Below are 20,595 nucleotides of genomic sequence, written 5' to 3'. Positions count from 1 at the left end.
GGTCCCTTTCTGTGCAGCGACCGTGGAACATAAAATTATGAAGAATGTATCAGCCAGTTGCGACTGGCTGCTACATTATTTATCTTGATGCAAATCGATTTCGACTGATATCAGTCATCATCCGCGCACTTTTCTAACCTATAAATCCAATAAGTAGAAGTACTGTCCTTGACAGATTTCCGCCATGACAGAAATCTGCCGAGGACAGTACTTCTACTTATGGCATGTTATACATAATTATATCCGCAATCCTGACCGCACTAAAGCTGGCGCCAGAAGTGGCCAAACTGATCTTCTACAACCATGGACAGAAGTAGCTAAGTGGATTTATGGTGACCTCAAGAGAGACCAACAATTATAACTAAATGGGCAGCATAAGTTAATGGTAGTACAAGTAAGTCGTGAGCCACTTGTTACATGCATCGCACTACGACACTTACGACACTTAAATTTCCCCAAAAATCATGTAGTGTCTGCCAGTCTGCACCAGATGGTATCCGGGAGAGAAATAATGAGCAAAATAGCCCAGAAAGTTCTTTCTCTGCCCTCAGCTCTCAACTTAAAAAAAACACCTCCACATGGAGGTGGAGACGCCTCAGTGCTGTGGCCAATGTGACAAACCAGATTACCGCTTATTTCACAAAAGACAAGGGGGACGCAACAGAAACTTCCCACTTCAGACATGCAAAATGCACCTTAACAAGTAAAGTGTTGGTACTGGTATACAGCAGTGCCCCACTGATTGGGTGGTCTCTTTGCGCAAAGCATCCTCGGGTAACTCACAGATGGAAACACCAGAAGCGAAACCAACAGACTTTATTACGTTGCTTTGGCAGCACAAATGCATTCTGTCACTTGATGCCCAAACAGAAAAGGCAAAAATGTCCTACTCCACTATCCTCTGGGGATGACACCATTGTATCTGTCCTCAGTGAGGACAGGCACCGGCTCCAGCCGACGTAAGTACTACGCAACTCCTGGCCACACTTATGTGAAAGTGCTCAACTCCCTGGGCTGCTCTCCGCTCCTAATGAGACTTACCAGCTTCTGCTGACAAACGGGAACTAAAAATCACTCCCGGAGCGCACCTTCCCAGTGACAAACACGCAAATCTTTCCTCACAACGTACCTTGTCCAGTGCTCTCATTAAGACAACTGAGAAAAATGAAACAAAGTGACACAGCGATATGTGACTGTCATGTCAAAGTTTGTGGTTCCTACTCTTATGTAGTAGCATTCTCACAATGCACAATGACTAAGTAAAACTCACAGGTGGTTACCATCCAGGTAGCTGTGCAGTCGTTAGATCTGGTAGTTAGTTGAGAGCTGATTGTATTGAACTGCATAAGAAGTTAAATTCTGTAAGAGAGAATAGTCTCATCCAGTTTAGCCGCTCCCACTCTAAATTCAAATGCCATTAGACTAATTAATCCTGTCGAGAGTTTTATTATATAGATCGGGTACGGTGAATTAATGACGCGAGAATCGTTGTACATGGGAAGCAGAGAGGAGCTGATGAATGTGGATATCTTGATGATATGGGGACTGGATACTCTGCAAATCACTCTTAACTGCCTGAAGGAAGGATGATCTAATCATCTTCACAATAATGCCCTATTATTGCAGTCTCGAACAGCGCGTGGAAATATCGAACACCTATACGTTTCCGTGTGAGCTCTGATTTCCGTTATTTTATTATGATAATCGTTTCTCCCTATGTACATCGGCGTCAACAAAAAACCTTCGCAATCGGAGGAGAAAGTTGGTGCCTGACATTTCGTGACATGATCCCGTCATTGCCAGAAACGCCTTTGTTTGAACGATGTCCACCCCAAATCCTGTATCACGTCCCTTACTCTTTCTCCTCTATTTGTCGATAATATAAAACATGCTGCTCTTATGTGAACTTTCGATGTGCTCTGTTAATCCTGTCTGGTAAGAATCTCACACCTTGCAACAGTACTCCAAAAGATGACAGACAAGCATAGTGCAGGCAGTCTCTTTAATAGATCTGTTACATGTTCCAAATGTTCTGTCAAGAAAATGCAGTCTGTGCTTCGCCTTCCACACAACTCTTTCTATGAGCTCTTAACAATAAAAGGTGTTCGTAATTGTAATTCCTAGGTATTTAGTTCAGTTTAAGGCCTTTAGATTTGATGGATGTATCGTGAAACTAAATTTTAATGAATTCCTTTTATCACTTCTGTGGATGACCTCACACTTTCCATTATTTAGGGTCAATATTCGCACCATACTGATACCCTTTCTAAATCGTTTTAAAATTTATTTTGGTCTTCTGCTGGCTTTTCCAGACGATAAGCGACAACGTCATCCCTAAACAACCTAAGACGGCTTCTCAGATGAGCTCCTAAATCGTTTATATACATAAGGAACAGTAGAGGGGCTATATCACGACCTTTGGGTACGCCAGAAGTCACTTCCGTTTTACTCTCTGACTTTCTGTCAACTGCTATGAAATGTGACCTCTCTGATACAAAATCACGAGTCGCATAACTCAGACGGTTTTCTATAAGCATGCATTTGACTACAAGACGCTTGTGAGATACAGCTTCTAAAGCCTTTTGCAAATCTACAAATATGGAAAAAATTTGAAATCCGTTATCAACAGCACTCAACACTCGTGTTCGTAAAGAGCTAATTGCGTATCACTAGAACGATGTCTTCTAAATCAATGACTATTCGTCAGTAGACGGTTCTCCTGTAGGTAATTCATAATGTTCAAACACAATATATGTTCCAAACTCATGATGCATACCGACTTTTATGATATGGGCCTCTAATGTAGTGAATTACCTCTGTTGACTTTCCTGAATATTGGTATGACCTTTTCAACTTTCCAGTCTTCGGGATGGATCTTTCTTCGAGCTAGCGGTTATATACGATTTTTAAATATGGAGCTATTGCATCAGCGTATCATGAAATGAATCTACTTGGCTTACAATCTAGACCGGAATACTTGCTTTTGTTGAGTGATTTAAGTTGCTTCACTACCCTGAGGATATCGGCTACTAAGTTACTCGTGTTGGCAGCTGTACTTGATTCGATTTCTGGAATATTTCCAACGTGTTCTTTGGTGAAGAGATTTCGGAAGGCTGTGTTTAGTAACTCTGCTTGAGCAGCACTGTGATCGACAGTACTTCCATTTCTATCGCGCAGAGGAGGCGTTGGTTGCGTCTTACCGCTAACATATTTTATATATGACCAGAATATTTTTGGATTTTTTGCAAGGTTTCGAGACAAAGTTTCATTGAGGAAACTATATAAGCAACTCGCACTGAAGCTCGCGCCAAATTTCGACCTCTTGTGAATGATCGCCAATCTTGGAGATTTTGCGTTCGTTAGAATTTGGCATGCTTTTTGGTGCTACAGGATTAAATCTCACAACTACTGTCGATAATATTCTCTTAATTGAAGCCACATCTGTTCTACACCTACGTTGTTAATTTAGAATGATTGGAGATTGTGTCTCAGTAATGCGTCAAACGAACTTTTATCTCATTTTCCGAATAGGTATACTTATCGTCCGTTTTTTAGGAATTTGGGAGTTACGTTATTTAGTCTCGCTATGTAAACCCAGTGTTCATTAATACCTGTATCTGTTCTGATTCTCATTATTAGCTGAGGATTATTTATTGCTAAGAGGTCAATTGAGTTTTCGCAATCGTTCAGCATTCGAGTGGGCTCAGGAGCTAACTGCTAGCGATAATTTTAAGCATAGTTGCTGGTGTTTTTTTATGCGTACCTCCGTATTAAAACATGTATTTTCGCCCACATATCGAGGGTAAATTAAAGTCACCACCGTGTATGTGTTTGAAGTGAGACTCAAGCTTCCTTTGAACGTTTCAGCAGTTGGGAGGTCGGTAGAAGGGTCCAGTTATTGCTTTATTCCGGTTCCCATGAGTGACCTTTACCCATACTAACTCGTAGGAACTATCTACTTCAATTTCTGCTTCAAGACAAACTACTTCTAACAGTTAGAAACACGCCACCGCCATCTGTATCTAGCCTATCATTTCTGAACACCATTAGATCCTTGACAAAAATTTTGGATGAACTTACCTCGGAGTTTAGTCAGTTTTCAATGCCTATAACGATTCGAGAGTCAGTGTTTTCTATTAGCGCTTGGAGCTCTCTTTCTCAACACAGCTACGACAATTTAGAACTGTTATAGAGATGGTACTTAGATCTACGTTCTTCCTGTGTTGACCTGCACCCTTTGGGACTGAAGCCTTTTTTGCTTCCCCGAAACCTTCTAACCTTTAATTACCTAGTCCACGTCACACAGCACCTGCTACCAATCTAGCCGCCTATTCAGCGGATTTCGAAACCTAGCCATCCTACGGATTGTCAGGGTATCTGCATCCTACAAGGTCGCAGAACCTCTGATTCACACCCCTTGCAATCGGCCCTGTCGACTATGCTGCAAACGGTGAACTCTGCTTTCATCTCTCATGCAAAACTGGCAGCCTTACCACTTCTAATAGCCACTCGAAACCAGAGAGAATCCCTTCCATTACAAAGTGGCACACATTATTGGTACTGAGGTGAGGCACCAACTGCAGTTGGCTGCTCCCTGTAGTCTTCATGGTGTCTGAAGGGACCGTTCCACGTCTGGAATGACTCCAACCGGTATTCACACTGAGTGCACATCGGCTTTCTTCACCTCCTTGGAAGCCATATTCCTAAGGTGCCCCACAACGCTCCCAACATTGGAGCTCCAAACAACATACAATCCCATCCCCTGTGATTGCCCAGATCTTGCAGGCCAAGAGATTTCCTCCATAACAGCACAAGCGATGGCTGAGGGACAGTGTCAGTGACAGATAGCATCTGAAAACTGTTTGTCAAACTGACTGGGTACGCCTTACATACGGCCCCCAGGGAAGTCTGTAGCTGCATTCCACTCCCCGTGGTGACCTCTCATTCAATGAAGTATGAGGGGTCAACATCAGTGCGAACAGAAACTGGGCTGGCCGCTGGTCTGGATCGACCAGCTGACTCGTGTGTCGTGCTGGACGTCCTTTGGATCCACACAGCCTGCTCACAATGGTGAAGCCCGTCCACTGCCGCGTTAGTAGTGTAGACGAAGCAATCACAGCCTGGAGCTGAGAGCGAAGTGTCACCAACTCGTCTTGTAGGGAAGCAGCCTACTCACGCCGTATAAAATTCACAGCAGTCTTTCCATTGTGTGCCAGCCAGTCCGCTGTAACTAGCTCTGACGTCATAGATGTTGCACAATACTTTAAAAATCAAGTAAATAACCTGAAACGATTCTAGCATGTCAAGAGTAATACTAAATCAGTATGTATTGAATATCAGTTCAATAACTTTATTTTCGAAATTTGGACTTTTTCTGTAAAATCATTGGCGCAACAGAAAAGAGCTAGAAACTTAAAAATTTATATTTAGATTCCTTTTGCATAATAATTTAGTAGAAACAGTATTCTGGATTTCACAAATTAAAATTTTACTTGAAATTCATGATTTTCTGGTTTTTGTCTTAAAAATTAAGGAAGCAAGATAGTTTAAGTAGGCGAATAAATAAAGCCAGGATGTTTAAATGTAAGTAGAAGGGAGATACGCTACAATCATAAAGATGTTTTTTTATTATGATTACTTACCTGTGTGCTGATAGCATATTTAAATTGAGAGCTTCATTGGCCGTCAGCAAAGGAAGCAATGATTTATTTGATACCTCAAAGTGGTGCATTACTAGCCCAGCGGCTAGTCGGGAGAGCGGATTTAATCACGCGTTTCCTTAGCCGTCCGCACCGCGGCTTTATATATAAGAACGCTGCGCGAGAAAGAAAGGCCCCAGTTCTCTCCAGACGCTGATCAGCGCACCACCTGTGCCGGGAGTTGCGTCGCATCATTGCTATAAGCAGCCTCGGATGCCGTAATAAGTTACTCGAGATACGCGTAACCATGAAATCGTTTTCGAGTGAAAATTCTGGGATGACTTTGATGATCTACCTTCAGTTCGCGTATGTCGTATTTTCACGTGCCGCCGCGGGACAGACATTCTACCACTATGTAGCGTGGCGTTTGATGAACATTATCGTCAAATTATGGCGAGCATTCACTTAAACATTTAATTTGAACAGTTATAGTTGCATCATCGCATTAGACTGTGAACTGCTCTGGTAGTTGGATTGTGGGGATTCTTTTTGGTCTGTGACTTTCAGAATATAGTGAACCTTTTAGAGTGAATCGTTTTTCATTACGAATCCCAGACAATCTCCTAATTCCTCAGAGCTATAAGCTGTAGCTATAAGTGTATTTCTCAGTTGAAGTGGGCACTAGGAATTCTAATTACAGGCTTTACGTTTTGCTAATCACTTTCTGGTTGCCAATATTGTAGTTAGAGAGCCAGTTTTGAGAACGGCAAACAACAGCATTAAATAAATCATAGGAACATTTTAATAACAAAGATTTCCACACACCGCCGACATATGGTGCATCGTTGGGAAAGATATTCCACAAAACATTTCAATTATAATAAATTCCACCCGCCGCCCAACAGTCTGGCAACCGCACACAACAATCACAGCTCCTATCCACTTTAAAGACTTTGACGAAGGCGAAGAAAGGATTATGGACATGCACTACGGACCTCTAGTGTAGTGTAGACCCAGTCGGAAACACAAGAGCTGTGTCTAAAAGATGACATTAAAACGTAGAGTTTCAAAAGCTGTATTACCAAAGGACTCAAGTGAGACAAAGTAATTCCTTTCTGCTTAGGAAATCGCAAAATGTCACCACATCCGTTACTTGCCTGTTGCTGCTTGTGCCTCTGCCGGCTGCTGCTACTGCCTGACGTTAACAAGTGGACTCCATGTGTGGCTGCCGCTGGCCACAGCAGGCGGCGCTGCTGCGCTGCCAGCGGTTTTGTGGCAGTCAAACTTTTCAATGAAAGTTGTGGAATCGTGAGAATTAAAGAAAGTATCGTGAGATTGACAGTGTGAATTCGGATTCTACATTTGCTGTAGTGTCACAGGAAGTAAACGTGTGCTGTACAGAATAAAAGAGTGTGTGAATAGCAACATGGAAGATACTGATTTATGTGCAGTGGTATCTAGGCCATTCGAACTTGATGAGTGATATATGCAGGCTGCAGACCTTATATCATGAGCATCCGTGAATGGACATGTACAACTAAGTAAATGTGTCATATCTTCCTTGTGTCTGGCAGAGTGTAGCTGCAGACGACAGTTTTGCTGTGGATACTGCAAAGGATGCTGTGGAGGCTATTGATGGTAATAAAAATTGTTACAAATGTTGCAGGTAAAGAGATGGTTCACACAAATTTTGTCTTAAGAGGTACATCACATTGGTTGCCACTGGCCAGCAGTTGTACTAATGCAGGATGAACAATGTTATTTGGAATATTATCCACATGAACATGAATGAACCCAGGTTAGAATTTTACGAAAACTTGCGTCGACATTGAAACGGTTGTAAAGAGAACATGAAACGAATAAAAGTCTCCAGTGTACAAAAGCTTTCTGAGAGGTACACTACTGAGTTTCCTCCGTTTTCATAAAATTGAAGGGTGGGCATTCCTGATCGTATCATCTCTTCAAGTTACTTCCTGTACCAAAATATGACAACTGAAGATAGTAACTCGTATTATTCGACTGATTCCCCTATTCAGTTTATTTTTGTAAGTGGTTTTTCAGCTTTTCTCCTAAGCACGCTGACACTGACCACAGCAAGAAAAAATAAGAATTCATAAACGCTTAGCATTAGATACTGCACCTTTTCCAGGGCGACTGATGCGGTAATGCCAACTGGACGAGATGGAAGCTTTGCTGAGTCATTGCTCTTTCAATACTTTTGCTGTACATCACACATCATTGTGCCACGTTGTTTGTGCTGCAAATTGTAGCAATTCAAATCAGCTGAATGCGATGAGAACATGTATCTGCTGTGTTACATAGACGTAGTAGATGAAAGACGTGTAAGGTGAGAGTACGAAATGTGTTCCTGGCACTAAGCCAGCTCTTGTCATAAAGTGGTAACTGGCTCGCCAGGCTTCAAGTCCCGAAATCGCTGAGCATTCATCGTCAACAATGTTGTATCCACTCATCCCGTAAGACACCAGACACTTGGTATAAATTGTGCTCATGATGACGGCATACAATGTGATTATCTGTAAAAATATTTTGACTCTTCTTCACTGCCTTGAAATTTATTTTCGTTGTCAAGATTGGCATAGATTAAACTTATTCTTGAGGCAGTGATTTGGATGCCACTCTTCGAAACATCTGTGTATATCTACAATTACGTCCAACGGCAAACGCAAATACGCATGTCGATGAGTGAAAAATACGGCCGCCCCCCTCCACCGACAACTCTGTGCTAACAACTCCACCTGCTGCGGAAGAAATGGATACGTTTCCTACGGTTCCATGGTACATTAAGCTTTGAGTGTTTAAAGCTTCAAAGGTGCCGTCAGGCTTCTCAACCACCTCCAAAAAGACGGCAACGAATGGCAATCAGAAGGACAGATGGCTCCCCAACGAGCGGAAGAAGATCGTCGCCGGGGACTCACAGACCGCCGCGGACGGGCATTCCGATCCTGTGACCGATGCGAAGCAAGCTGAGGTGGGCGACAACGGGCAACACCGGGACGCCACTACAATAGCGTCAACAATGGCGTCATTACACAGATACTGAGGGGGAGGTGGGGCTGTTCACCATAAACAACAAATAGAGTCGTCTACCAATTATCGAAAAGGACGTCCCTTGCCACCACTGAAAGTTCATGAGATTCCACAGTCTGGGCAACGTTGACTAAGGATGGGTTGCACAAAATCAACGCCTAATTTCGGCATCAAACCCTAGCTGGAGGATCAAGTCCCGAATTAATGAGTCTGCAGCACATTTCGGACACTCAAAACGATAATCGCGCGAGAAGCTCAGAAGACTGTCTATCCAGGGCATATATGACTCCCCAGGATATATGTCGTGCCTGTGAAACTACAACTGTGCTGCCATCACTTGGTTCAAGGCCGCAATATGGCGTCAGCAACCGATAGTGCTCGTCAAAGGGCAGTTTCTTGGGCTCTGTGGAGGGCTCAAAATTTTGGAGAACTTTGTATGAATCAACTACAAAGCGGCCTCGTAAACTGGAATGATGATACCTGGCAGTGCTCATACAAGCGGTGTAAGTGATTATGCCACCTTTCTGCAGACACTTCAAAATCGGAAAACCGCATCCGCATTGGCGTGGGCTAGTAAGAAAACTAGAAACCTACCCAACGGACGTCTGCAGGCGGGGCAAGAGCGCGCAATAACTATCCATTTTGGATCATTGACAGCTGCATCTGCCTCTACTGTTCCTTCCGTGGGCGCAACTGTTCCCGCCACCGCGGCCTAGAGTTAACGCTGGCTAAAGAGAAACAATAAAATAGGGGCATACACGCACAAGAAAGTCACTCCGTCAGCCATGTAGTATCTGCACAGGCATGAGAACGCTGCTGCAGTACGGTGTTGGTGCAGGCACTTCATGGGCGGCCGGTGGCTCATTAATAATAGGGGAACAGATTCTCTGGAGAGGAAACGAAACTCACTGTGAGAGTCATTCCAGGGGAAGGTGAGGGCCCGAAACGAAGGATAAAAGTGCGCGAGAATAAACTCAGCCACGTAATTGCCGCGGGCAGCTGACGACTGAGCACTCGGTACAATCCGCAAGGTATGGCCCGCGGTGGTTGGACTCATCGTGTAGGGTCTGGTCTGCTCGGTCTCACTGCCGCTCACAGGTTGTCAGTGGGTCTGCCCACGCTATGTTTCGCAGTTTTCTGCAATACTCCGCCGCACTAGCAACGCTCGTTTATCTACCTTCAGCGCGATGGTGTGGAAACTGAAAAACTGAATAAATTACAAGCACATTATCAGTTTGTAACGAGTCACAGCAGACCATATTTTCCTCATACCTAAGTACTCAGACAATATCCGAGGACAACACTCGAAATTTGCTGATGGAGTTCGGGTTCACAGTGTACATGCATAGAAAAAGTAATTATACGAGGGTCAGTCAAAAAGTAATGCCTCCTTTTTTTTCTACGTTTAATTGTCAGGAAATTTAAATGCAATTACATAGGTTGAAAACCACAACATTGAGGATCACTTTGTCATTTTTCAATGTAATCTCCGCCCATCTCTACAGTTTTGGTCCATCTTTGAACAAGGGCATGTATCCCAGCACGGTAAAATCACAGCTCTGCTTCCTAAGCCATTGACGCACGGATGTTTTGACGGCCTCCTCATCTTCAAAATGAATCCCACGATGAGCTTCTTTTAGTGGCCCGAACAGATGGAAGTCTGATGGTGCCAGGTCAGGGCTGTATGGGGGATGAGGCAAAACTTCCCATCCAATTTTGACAATCTCGTCAGAGGTGTGACGACTGGTGTGTGGTCTTGCATTGTCATGCAAAAGAAGAACATCTGCCATTGATTTTGTTGGGCGAACTAGCTGAAGACGTGCTTTAAGTTTTTTGAGGGTTGTGACGTATTGAACAGAATTTATTGTGCATCCCTGCTCCAAAGAATCAACCAGAATCACACCCTCTGTATCCCAGAAAACTGTTGCCATAACTTTCCCTGCCGATCGCACAGTTTTGAATTTTTTCTTCCTCGGCGAGCTTGTGTGACGCCACTCCATTGACTGCCTCTTTGATTCGGGTTCAAAAAAATGCACCCATGTTTCGTCCCCGGTCACAATTTTTTTTCAGAAACTTATCTCCCTCCAAACGGAAGCGCTGCAAGTGTTGGGAGGCTATTGTTTTCCTTGCCTCTTTATTCTGATCGGTTAACATTCTTGGAACCCACCGTGCACAAACTTTTGAGTACCCCAATTGTTTAATAATCGTGATCACACTGCCTTTACTAAGAGAAATAATGCGACACACTTCATCTGCAGTCACCCGACGGTCACCACGAATGATGTCATCAACTTGCTGAATGTTGTGTGGAGTCACTGCACTCACCGGCCTGCCGCTCCGCTTTTCGTCAGTCAACGGTGTTTGCCCTTCAGCTTCCTTACAACGACGAACCCATCGTCTAACAGTGCTGACATCCACTGTCACAACACCATACACCTTCTTCAGTCTTTCATGAATGCGTATGGGCGTTTCACCTTCTGCATTCAAGAATTCAATCACACAACGCTGTCTCAAACGATCATCGATGTCGGCCATCTTACAAACTTCTGCTGTGCTGCCACCTGTTGACACAGAAAGTTACTACTGCAGTGGATTGCAGAAGAAGGTTTGAGGAATGGCGCCAAATTCAAATTTTTCACTTAACTTAATTTTTTTAAGTAGAAAAAACATGGGAGGCATTACTTTTTGACCGACCCTCGTAGTTCATACTACCTTAGTTGTCAGTATAACTATATTACGACTTTTAGCTCATGACTGTTATGTACCACGAATAAATGCTATTTTTGTTTGCCACACGTTTTCCCTTCAGTTCTTTTAGGCGTTTTCCTTCCACGAAATGGGTATACTTGTTGTCTTAACCTTGGGTATACCAAAGCATGTTCCGCAAAGCGCGCTTTTTTTGGAAATTTGTGGTAAGTTCCTATGGGACCAAGCTGCTGAAGTCATCGGTCCCTACGCTGGACTCGCATTCGGGAGGATGACGGTTCAGTCCCGCGTCCGGGCATCCTGATTTAGGTTTTCCGTGATTTCTCTAAAATCGCTCCAGGCAAATGCCTGGATGGTTCCTTGAAAGGGCACGGCCGGCTTCCTTCCCCGCCCTTCCCTAATCCGATGAGACCGATGACCTCACTGTCCGGTCTCCTTACCCAAAACAACCCAACTCATCGGTCTCTTAGTTTACACACTACTTAATGTAACTTAAACTGTATGGCCTCTGTGACCGAGCAGTTCTAGGCGCTTCAGTCCGGAACCACGGGGCTACTACGGTCGCGCGTTCGAATCCTGCCTCGGGCATGGGTGTGTGTGATGTCCTTAGGTTAATTAGGTTTAAGTAGTTCTAGGTCTAGGGGACTGATGACCTCAGCAGTTAAGTCCCATAGTGCTTAGAGCCATTTGAACCATCTAAGTTAAACTAACTTACGCAAAAGACAACACACACACACACACACACACACACACACACACACACACACACACACACACACACACACACACATGCCCGAGGGAGGACTCGAACATTCAATGCGGGAAGCCGCGCGAACAGTGGCATGGCACCCGAGACCGCGTGGCTACCGCGTGCGGCAATGCGCGCTACGAAGGGTAATGGTGGGGCTGTGTACTTTATGTCCACCCTCAAATAAATTTAAAAAAAATTTCCTTAATTGTTGCTGAATTATATTAATAAGATGCTTTGTAAAAAGAGCTGGTTTATGAGTAGTGCCCAGAACCTGATAATATCTTGTAGCACCACTCTTAGCACTATCAGCGCTGTTTCAATAATGTATACTAACCCCGGGGAGGGGGGGGGGCGGGTGTGTTACTTTATATGACCTCAAAAAAGGCACATTTCGTTGTTTGTTATTGACTTTTACACTCTTGATAATTTTTTCAGAAATAATGTGTAAATATGACGCTGAAGTTCTCGCTTCCCACGCCCGGGTTCACGGGTTCGATTCCCGGCGGGGTCAGGGATTTTCTCTGCCTCGTGAAGACTGGGTGTTGTGTGATGTCCTTAGATTAGTTAGGTTTAAGTAGTTCTATGTCCTAGGGGACTGATGACCTAAGATGTTAAGTCCCATAGTGCTCAGAGCCATTTGAACCATTTGACGCTGAACCTGGAAATATTGAATAACATACATCGCGGAAAATTACTACTGCTACTGACACTACAATTCTTGGGTTACATTAAACTAAAAATTTTAAAACATATATGAAATCTGGTAGAACAATTCATTAAAAAATAGATACTTATCTCAAAATTTTAAAACGTAAACTTACAACTTACTCGATTCCAATAGTATCAAAAGGTCGGTATTAAGCCCCCCCCCCCCCCCAACTTGGTTTCAGCTGCTTGGCTTTTAAGTTGCATATTATGATGCTGAATACTGTGCTACGAAACCAAAAATAGTGTAGTTGTTGGCACTTTTGCACCCAATATTCTGGTAAGATAGGCTTCTGGTAAAGATAGGCTTTTGCCTCAACAATTAAGAATCCTTGCCACTACAGCACGCTCTCTCTCTCTCTCTCTCTCTCTCTCTCTCTCTCTCTCTCTCTCTCTCTCTCTCTCTCTGTCTGTCTCTCCCTCCCTCCCCCACCCTATTATTATGTTTGTTGTTGTCGTTAGCCAACTGAAGGCTTTATTTATGACGTTTATGGTGACATGATATATTTCTGTCAGTGCGTGCTTGTGTGTGTGTGTGTGTGTGTGAAGTTTTCTTCTTTCTTGCCACATGCCTTTGAAGCACAGCCATCTAATTTTGCAAGTTTGCGTCCACTCTTCCCGAACTCGTATCCTCAACAACTTATTCGGCCTCAGCGTGGGTCTCGTGAGGTCGCCTTCCAGGGTCCCCGCTGCCGCACTGGCTGCCAGTTATTGGGCACCGCCGTCCCTGCTGTACGCCGCCGCGGTCACGAGTGTTTTGTTAATGAAGCTCGGCGCGGTCGGGGTCGTAATTCCGGTCTGGGGACGTCTGTGAGACCCGAGGCAAACGCCGCGCTCACCGCCAAATGGGCCGGCTCGTATGCGCGCCGCACGCGAATTATTCATGTGCCACGATCCGTCTCCTCCCCCACACACGCGCGCACACTTCCTTCCGCGCTCTGTCGCATTTTCTTCTCGAGCACGATGTGGTGGGCCGCCCCCCGCCGTGTCGTCTGCCGCTTTCACGTTATTGGCGCACGTACCGCCGCAGCTGCGACGCGAGTAGCCCCGTGCACTTTGAAAGTGCGAATAACGGGCGCCGGGCGGCGTATTGTCGGAAACACACAATGTCTGCGCCGGCGGCGGTTAATATTCTGATGTTCGCTCCTGCATCATTCCTACTTCGGGTAAAAGCAGAAGAAGGGAGATACACTTTCCTACTACAAAACCCGTGTGGAACACGCATTCGGAGCAATTACATTACCGAATATCCAGTTATTATCACTGTTAGTTGCTACAAGAATCGCTCCTTTCACTACCAATTTCGATTTACACTATTCTACATCTACTTCTACATAGATACTGCGCAAGCCACCGTACGGTGCGTGGCAACTACCTTGTACCACTACTTGTGATTTCTTTTCCCGTTCCACTCGCAAATAGAGCGAGAGAAAAACTATGGCCTATATGAGTCCTAATCTCTCGTATCTTACGTCACTTGTCCTTACATGCAATATACACTAATGACCATTAAAATTTCTACACCACTAAGATGAAGTGCTGTAGACGTGAAATTTAACCGACAGGCAGAAGATGCTGTGCTATGCAAATTATTGGCTTTTCAGAGCATTCACACAAGGTCGTCGCCGGTGGCGACACCTACGACGTGATGACATGAGGAAAGTTTCCAACCGATTTCTCATACACAAATAGCTGGTGAAACGTTTTTGTGATGCCTCGTGTAAGGAGGAGAAATGCGTACCATCGCGTTTCCGACTTTGATAAAGGTCGGATTGTAGCCTATCGCCATTGCGGTTTATGGTATCGCGACATTGCTGCCCGCGTTGGTCGAGGAATAATGACTGTTAGCAGAATATGTAATCGGTGGGTTCAGGAGGGAAACGCGGAACGCCGTGCTGGATTCCAACGCTCTCGTATCACTAGCGGTCGAGATGACAGGAATCTTATCCGCATAGCTGTAACGGATTGTGGACCTACGTCTCGATCCCTGATTCAACAGATAGGGACGGTTGCAAGACAACAACCATCTGCACAAACAATTCGACAATGTTTGCAGCAGCATGGACTATCAGCACGGAGACCATGGTTGCGGTTACCGTTGACGCTGCATCACAAACAGGAGCGCCTGCGTTAGTGTACTTAACGACGAACGTGGATGCACGAATGGCAAAAACGTAATTTTTTCGGGTGAATCCAGGTTCCGTTTACAGCATCATGATGGTCGCATCCGTGTTTGGCGACATCGCGGTGAACGCTCATTGGAAGTGTGCATTCGTCATCGCCATACTGGCATATCAGCTGGCGTTATCAACCGGCGTGACGGTATGTGGTGCCATTGGTTACACGTCTCGGTCACCTCTTTTTCGCATTGTCGGCCTTTGAACAGTGGACGTTAAATTTCAGATGTGTTACGAACCGTGGCTCTACCCTTCATTCGATCCCAGCGAAACGCTACATTTCAGTAGGATAATGCAGGATCGCATGTTGCAGGTCCTACAGTACACATATACAGAAAATGTTCGACTGCTGCCCTGCCCAGCACATTCTCCAGATCCCTCACCAATTGAAAACGTCTGGTCGATGGTGGCCGAGCAGCTGGGTCGTCACTATACACCAGTCACTACTCTTGATGAACTATGGTATCTTGTTGAAGTTGCATGGGCAGCTGTACCTGTACACGCCAATGCCCAGGCGTATCAAGGCCGTTATTACGGCCAGAGGTGGTTGATCTCGGTACTGATTTCTCAGGATCTATGCACCCAAACTGCGTGAAAATGTAATCACATGACAGTTCTAGTATAGTATATTTGTCCAATGAATACCCGTTTATCATCTGCATTTCTGTTTGGTGTAGCAATTTTAATGGCTAGTAGTGTAGTTAAAATTTTGCACCTTTAAAATGGCCCTAAAGCAGTTTCGTCCCTAGATTTATGATAATCTTTACGAGCATTAAACGTTAGACGACGCATTTGCGTCGACTATAGTTTCGTTGATGTTTCCCATTCGAAGATGATTCGAGATGCCGAAGCGTCTCTCGCCGCCTTTTCCACACCGAGACGATTACACAACTCTTACGGAACAGATGTCGTCTACAGGTGAGGACGCAGAAGCTGCGAGACAAGATTCAATTAAGAACGTCGCTTGACGGATCGGACGAGCGCTTCCAGAAGTAACGCCGTCGACGACGCTGTTGCTGTATAGACGTCTCGAAGCTCTCCGGCCTTCGAATAGTCGCAGAAGACGCCTCCGGTTTGGAAAGTGCCGCCGCTTGTGGCTGAAGCTCGGTGGCCTTTTGCTGCTTGCCGTCTCATAATACTACCTCCAAAGGCAGCCGCCGCTCCGGCTGCTCTGGAGAGACCCGCCGCCGCCGCCGCCGCCGCCGCCCGCGACTGCTCCTCCCGCCGTTATTGAGTTAGGGGGCCCTGAGAGCAGCGACGCACAATCGGCCGCCGCCATAGGCCCGCCAGCCCGCCGCAAACGAAATCAAATAACGCGTACCGAAACAAATTTTGCGGCGCGTTGTGAGGTCTGCTCTGCCGTCTTGAGCGTTACGCTTCGCCAGTGCTGCCCACGTCGTCGTCTTTCGCTACTTCCGGATCCGCTTTTCTTCAGAGCGTCTGCAAGACGCCGCATATTTCGTGTACCATCTACCATCGGAACACCCTCACGAATGCCCTTAAACAACTTTCCAGATACTACATGTACAGTCGTGGAAAAAACGAGCGAGACCCCTCGCCTTTTCGTTATGCTGATCCGCACAGCTTTACAGTGTGCGTCACAGCATAACAGGCAGCGCGACTAAGTTCTACCAAAAGTACTATGCACAGGCGTGAAATTGAAAAACTATCCGAACTTTGTGAGACAGTTTTCAATCGTCTGTAATACTATACTAATGCTGATTAGTTTCTTAAACACAACACGTAAATATAAGATAAGAAGAAACGCTAATTAGTATGAATTGTATTAATAAAAATGAGTGTCAGTTTATGGAGATAAAATCTACATCTACGTCCATACTCCTCAAGCCACCTGACGGTGTGTGGCGGAGGGTACCCTTAGTACCTCTATCGGTTCTCCCTTCTATTCCAGTCTCGTATTGTTCGTGGAAAGAAGGATTGGCGGTATGCTTCTGTGTGGGCTCTACCATCTCTGATTTTATCCTCATGGTCTCTTCACGAGATATACGTAGGAGGGAACAATATACTGCTTCACTCTTCGGTGAAGGTATGTTCTCGAAACTTCAACAAAAGCCCGTACCTATTGAGCGTCTCTCCTGCCGAGTCTTCCACTGAAGTTTATCTATCGTCTCCGTAACTTTTTGCGATTACTAAATGATCCTGTAACGAAGTGCGCTGCTCCCCGTTGGATCTTCTCTATCTCTTCTATCAACCCTATCTGGTACGGATCCCACACTGCTGAGCAGTATTCAAGCAGTGGGTGAACAAGCGTACTGTAACCTACTTCCTTTGTTTCCGGATTGCATTTCCTTAGGATTCTTCCAATGAATCTCAGTCTGGCAACTGCTTTACCGACGATCAACTATATATGATCATTCCATTTTAAATCACTTCTAATGCGTACTCCCAGATAATTTATGGAATTAACTGCTTCCAGTTGCTGACCTGCTATTTTGTAGCTAAATGATAAGGGATCTATTTTTCTTTGTATTCGCAGCACATTACACTTGTCTACATTGAGATTCAATTGCCATTCTCTGCACCATGTGTCAATTCGCTGCAGATCCTCCAGCATTTCAGTACAATTTTTCATTGTTACAACCTCTCGATACACCACAGCATCATCTGCAAAAAGCCTCAGTGAACTTTCGATGTCATCCACAAGGTCATTTATGTATGTTGTGAATAGCAACGGTCCTATGACACTCCCCTGCGGCTCACCCGAAATCACTCCTACTTCGGAAGACTTCTGACCATTTAGAATAACGGTTTAGGTACGACAAAGTACCCCAGATCATTACGAATTAACAAAATATTATGTGCATTCGGCAGCGAAACGGTCTGTGTCATTGTTCAGACCAGTCATACTGGATCCTAACATAGAAGCTCACATATTTACACCACCGAGGGACCGTATACCGCAGGAACTGCGATACATCTCCGCTTATTTTGTCTACTCGACGTAAACGGGTTTCAAAAGTTGGGTAGACAGATAGACGGTCAAGAAAGTGAAACTAGTATAGTTCGATTTTTACCGAATTAGGCCACGAAATCCTAAGAACGAAATAGCTAAGACAGTTACTAAAGATGACGGACGCCTAAATAATTCTCTCCACTCTTTATTCGAAATGATCTACTTGCAGTCGATACATCAGCATATTAATCGTAGCTACGCTTTCGAACCAAAACCCGTTGACAGGAATGCAAATATAGTTCATTTGCCTATACACGTGATCATTCAGATGCCAGTATAAATGCCAATGCGTTTTAGAAGTGCTAGCATTCCAATTGCTAGTTAGCTTAAGAAACACTTCGGGTAACGAACGTTTCTTCGCTGTGGCGAGTCTAATGGAGAATCCGAAACATTGTAGAATAGGTTTGGCAGCTACGTCACCATTTATTTCTTGGGTGGTGCAGAATTATCCTACTAAATTTACTCTCTAATAACAGTATTTTGTTATTTCGAATAACAGTCCCATTCATTGTCACATGAGCGGTGACATAAAGGTAGAAAATTCATGTTTTTGAGTCCAGGAAGCTCTATGCAGCAGAAACTGCAAATGATTTAGCCATTTTCATTGCGAAATTGCTGGCTGGGGTAAAAATAGAGGGCTGTTTGCCTGGGTTGTCTGCTAGTGTAGTGAAAGGTGTTTGCTACTGCAAGGGAGGTCTGGTCTGTTTTCTGTTCTAATCTCGATGGAAGCAGATAGACTATCAGTAAAGCAATCTTAAGAAATTCTCGCGTCCCCAATACGTTTTATTGCTACCTTTATTCTGTGCCGGCGCTCCGTGGATGTCGATTTGAAACACTTGTAGAATTTCTTACTTGTTACTGCCTACTTTTTCCGCTTCTGTCAATAGCTGAAGTGACTTAAGTGTGACACTGAAATATTTTTAACTGAATTTCGTTATAAATCTTCACACATTGCTAAATATGCACACTTTTATGGTAGGTCAGCTACAGTAGTCCAGTATGACAGGTCTGATCGTTGACACAGATCGTTCCGCGGTTTGCTAATTCGTGACGATCTGCGGTACTTTATCTTACTAAAACAGCTAGGTTATCTCGATAAGCTGAAATTAATTTTTATTAATACAGTTCATACTAATTATCGTTTCTTCTCTCAATTATATCTTATTTACGTGTTTTGCTTAACACACTAATCAGCGTTGCCGGCCGCTGTGGCTTCAGTCTGGAACCGCGATACTGCTACGGTCGCAGGTTCGAATCCTGCCTCGGGCATGGATGTGTGTGATGTCCTTAGGTTAGTTAGGTTTAAGTAGTTCGAAGTTCTAGTGGACATGACCTCATATGATAAGTTCCTTAGTGCTCAGAGCCATCTGAACCATTTGAACTAATCAGCATTAATGTAGTCTTACACATGATTAAAAACAGTCTGACAAAGTTCGGATAGTTTTTCAATTTCATACCTGTGCATAGTATGTTGGTAGCACTTAGTCGCCTTGCATGTTATTCTGTGTAGTAGACTTTAAAGCTGTGACGATCAGCATAACAAAAAGGCGAGGGGTCTCGCTCGTTTTGTCCAAGACTCTACATGTACATCTACGTGATTACTCTGCTATTCACAATAAAGTGCCTAGCAGAGGGTTCAATGAATCACCTTCATGCTGTTTCTCTACCTTTCCACTCTCGAACAGCACGCGAGAAAAACGAGAACTTAATTTTTTTCGTGCGATCCCTGATTTCTCTTATTTTATCGTGATGATCATTTCTCCCTATGTAGGTGGTTGCCAACAGAATGTTTTCGCAATCGGAGGAGAAAACTGGTGATTGAAATTTCATGAGAAGATCCCGTCACAGCAAAAAAACGATTTGTTTTAATGATTGCCACTCCAACTCACGTATCGGTGGTCAAGCGGTTCTAGGCACTTCAGTCCGGAACCACACGGCTACTACGGTCGCACGTTCGAATCCTGCCTCGGGCATGGTTGTGTGTGATGTTCTTAGGTTAGTTAGGTTTAAGTAGTTCTAAGTCTAGGGGACTGATTACCTCAAATGTAAAGTCCCATAGTGCTTAGAGCCATTTGAACCATCCAACTCACGTATCATGTCTAAGACACTATCTCCCCTATTTCGCGATAATACAAAACGAGCTGCCCTTCTTTGTAATTTTTCGATGTAATCCATCAGTCCCACCTGATGCGGATCCCACACCGCACAGCAGTACTCCAGAATAGGGAGGACAAGAGTATTGTAAGTGTTCTCACCAATGAATCGCAGTCTTTGGTTTGCTCTACCCACAATATTATCTATGTGATCGTTCCAATTTACGTTATTTGTAAATGTAATCCCCAAGTATTTAGTTGTATTTACAGCTCTCAGATTTGTGTGACTTAAGGTGTAATCGAAATTTAGTTGATTTCTTTTAGTACTCATATGAATACCTTCGCGCTTTTCTTTATTCAGAGTCAATTGCCACTTTTCGCACCATTCAGATATGTTATCTAAATCATTTTGCACCTCGTTTTGATCATCTGAATACTTTACAAAACGTTAAATGACAGCATCATTTGTAAAAATCTGAGATGGCTACTGATTTTGTCTCCT

The 20,595-nt window shown here is 44.3% G+C and overlaps 2 protein-coding genes across 2 annotated transcripts in view; one reads left to right on the top strand and one right to left on the bottom strand.

Moving 5' to 3' along the window:
- Positions 1-16,305, bottom strand: part of LOC126285204 (alanine and glycine-rich protein-like) — a 176,989-nt gene extending 160,684 nt beyond the window's left edge. Inside the window, exon 1 of the mRNA XM_049984509.1 lies at positions 16,169-16,305. Coding sequence (XP_049840466.1) covers positions 16,169-16,305 — 137 coding nt within the window. The remainder of the gene's footprint in view (positions 1-16,168) is intronic.
- LOC126284935 (TWiK family of potassium channels protein 18-like) overlaps positions 1-20,595 on the top strand; it is a 1,181,210-nt gene that overhangs the window by 666,703 nt on the left and 493,912 nt on the right. The window lies entirely within an intron of this gene.

Source organism: Schistocerca gregaria, chromosome 8 (genome assembly GCF_023897955.1).
Source record: "Schistocerca gregaria isolate iqSchGreg1 chromosome 8, iqSchGreg1.2, whole genome shotgun sequence".
NCBI classification, from domain to species: domain Eukaryota; kingdom Metazoa; phylum Arthropoda; class Insecta; order Orthoptera; family Acrididae; genus Schistocerca; species Schistocerca gregaria.
The sequence above is the reverse complement of the archived record's forward strand: the minus strand, read 5'-3'. Positions and strand labels throughout refer to the sequence as shown.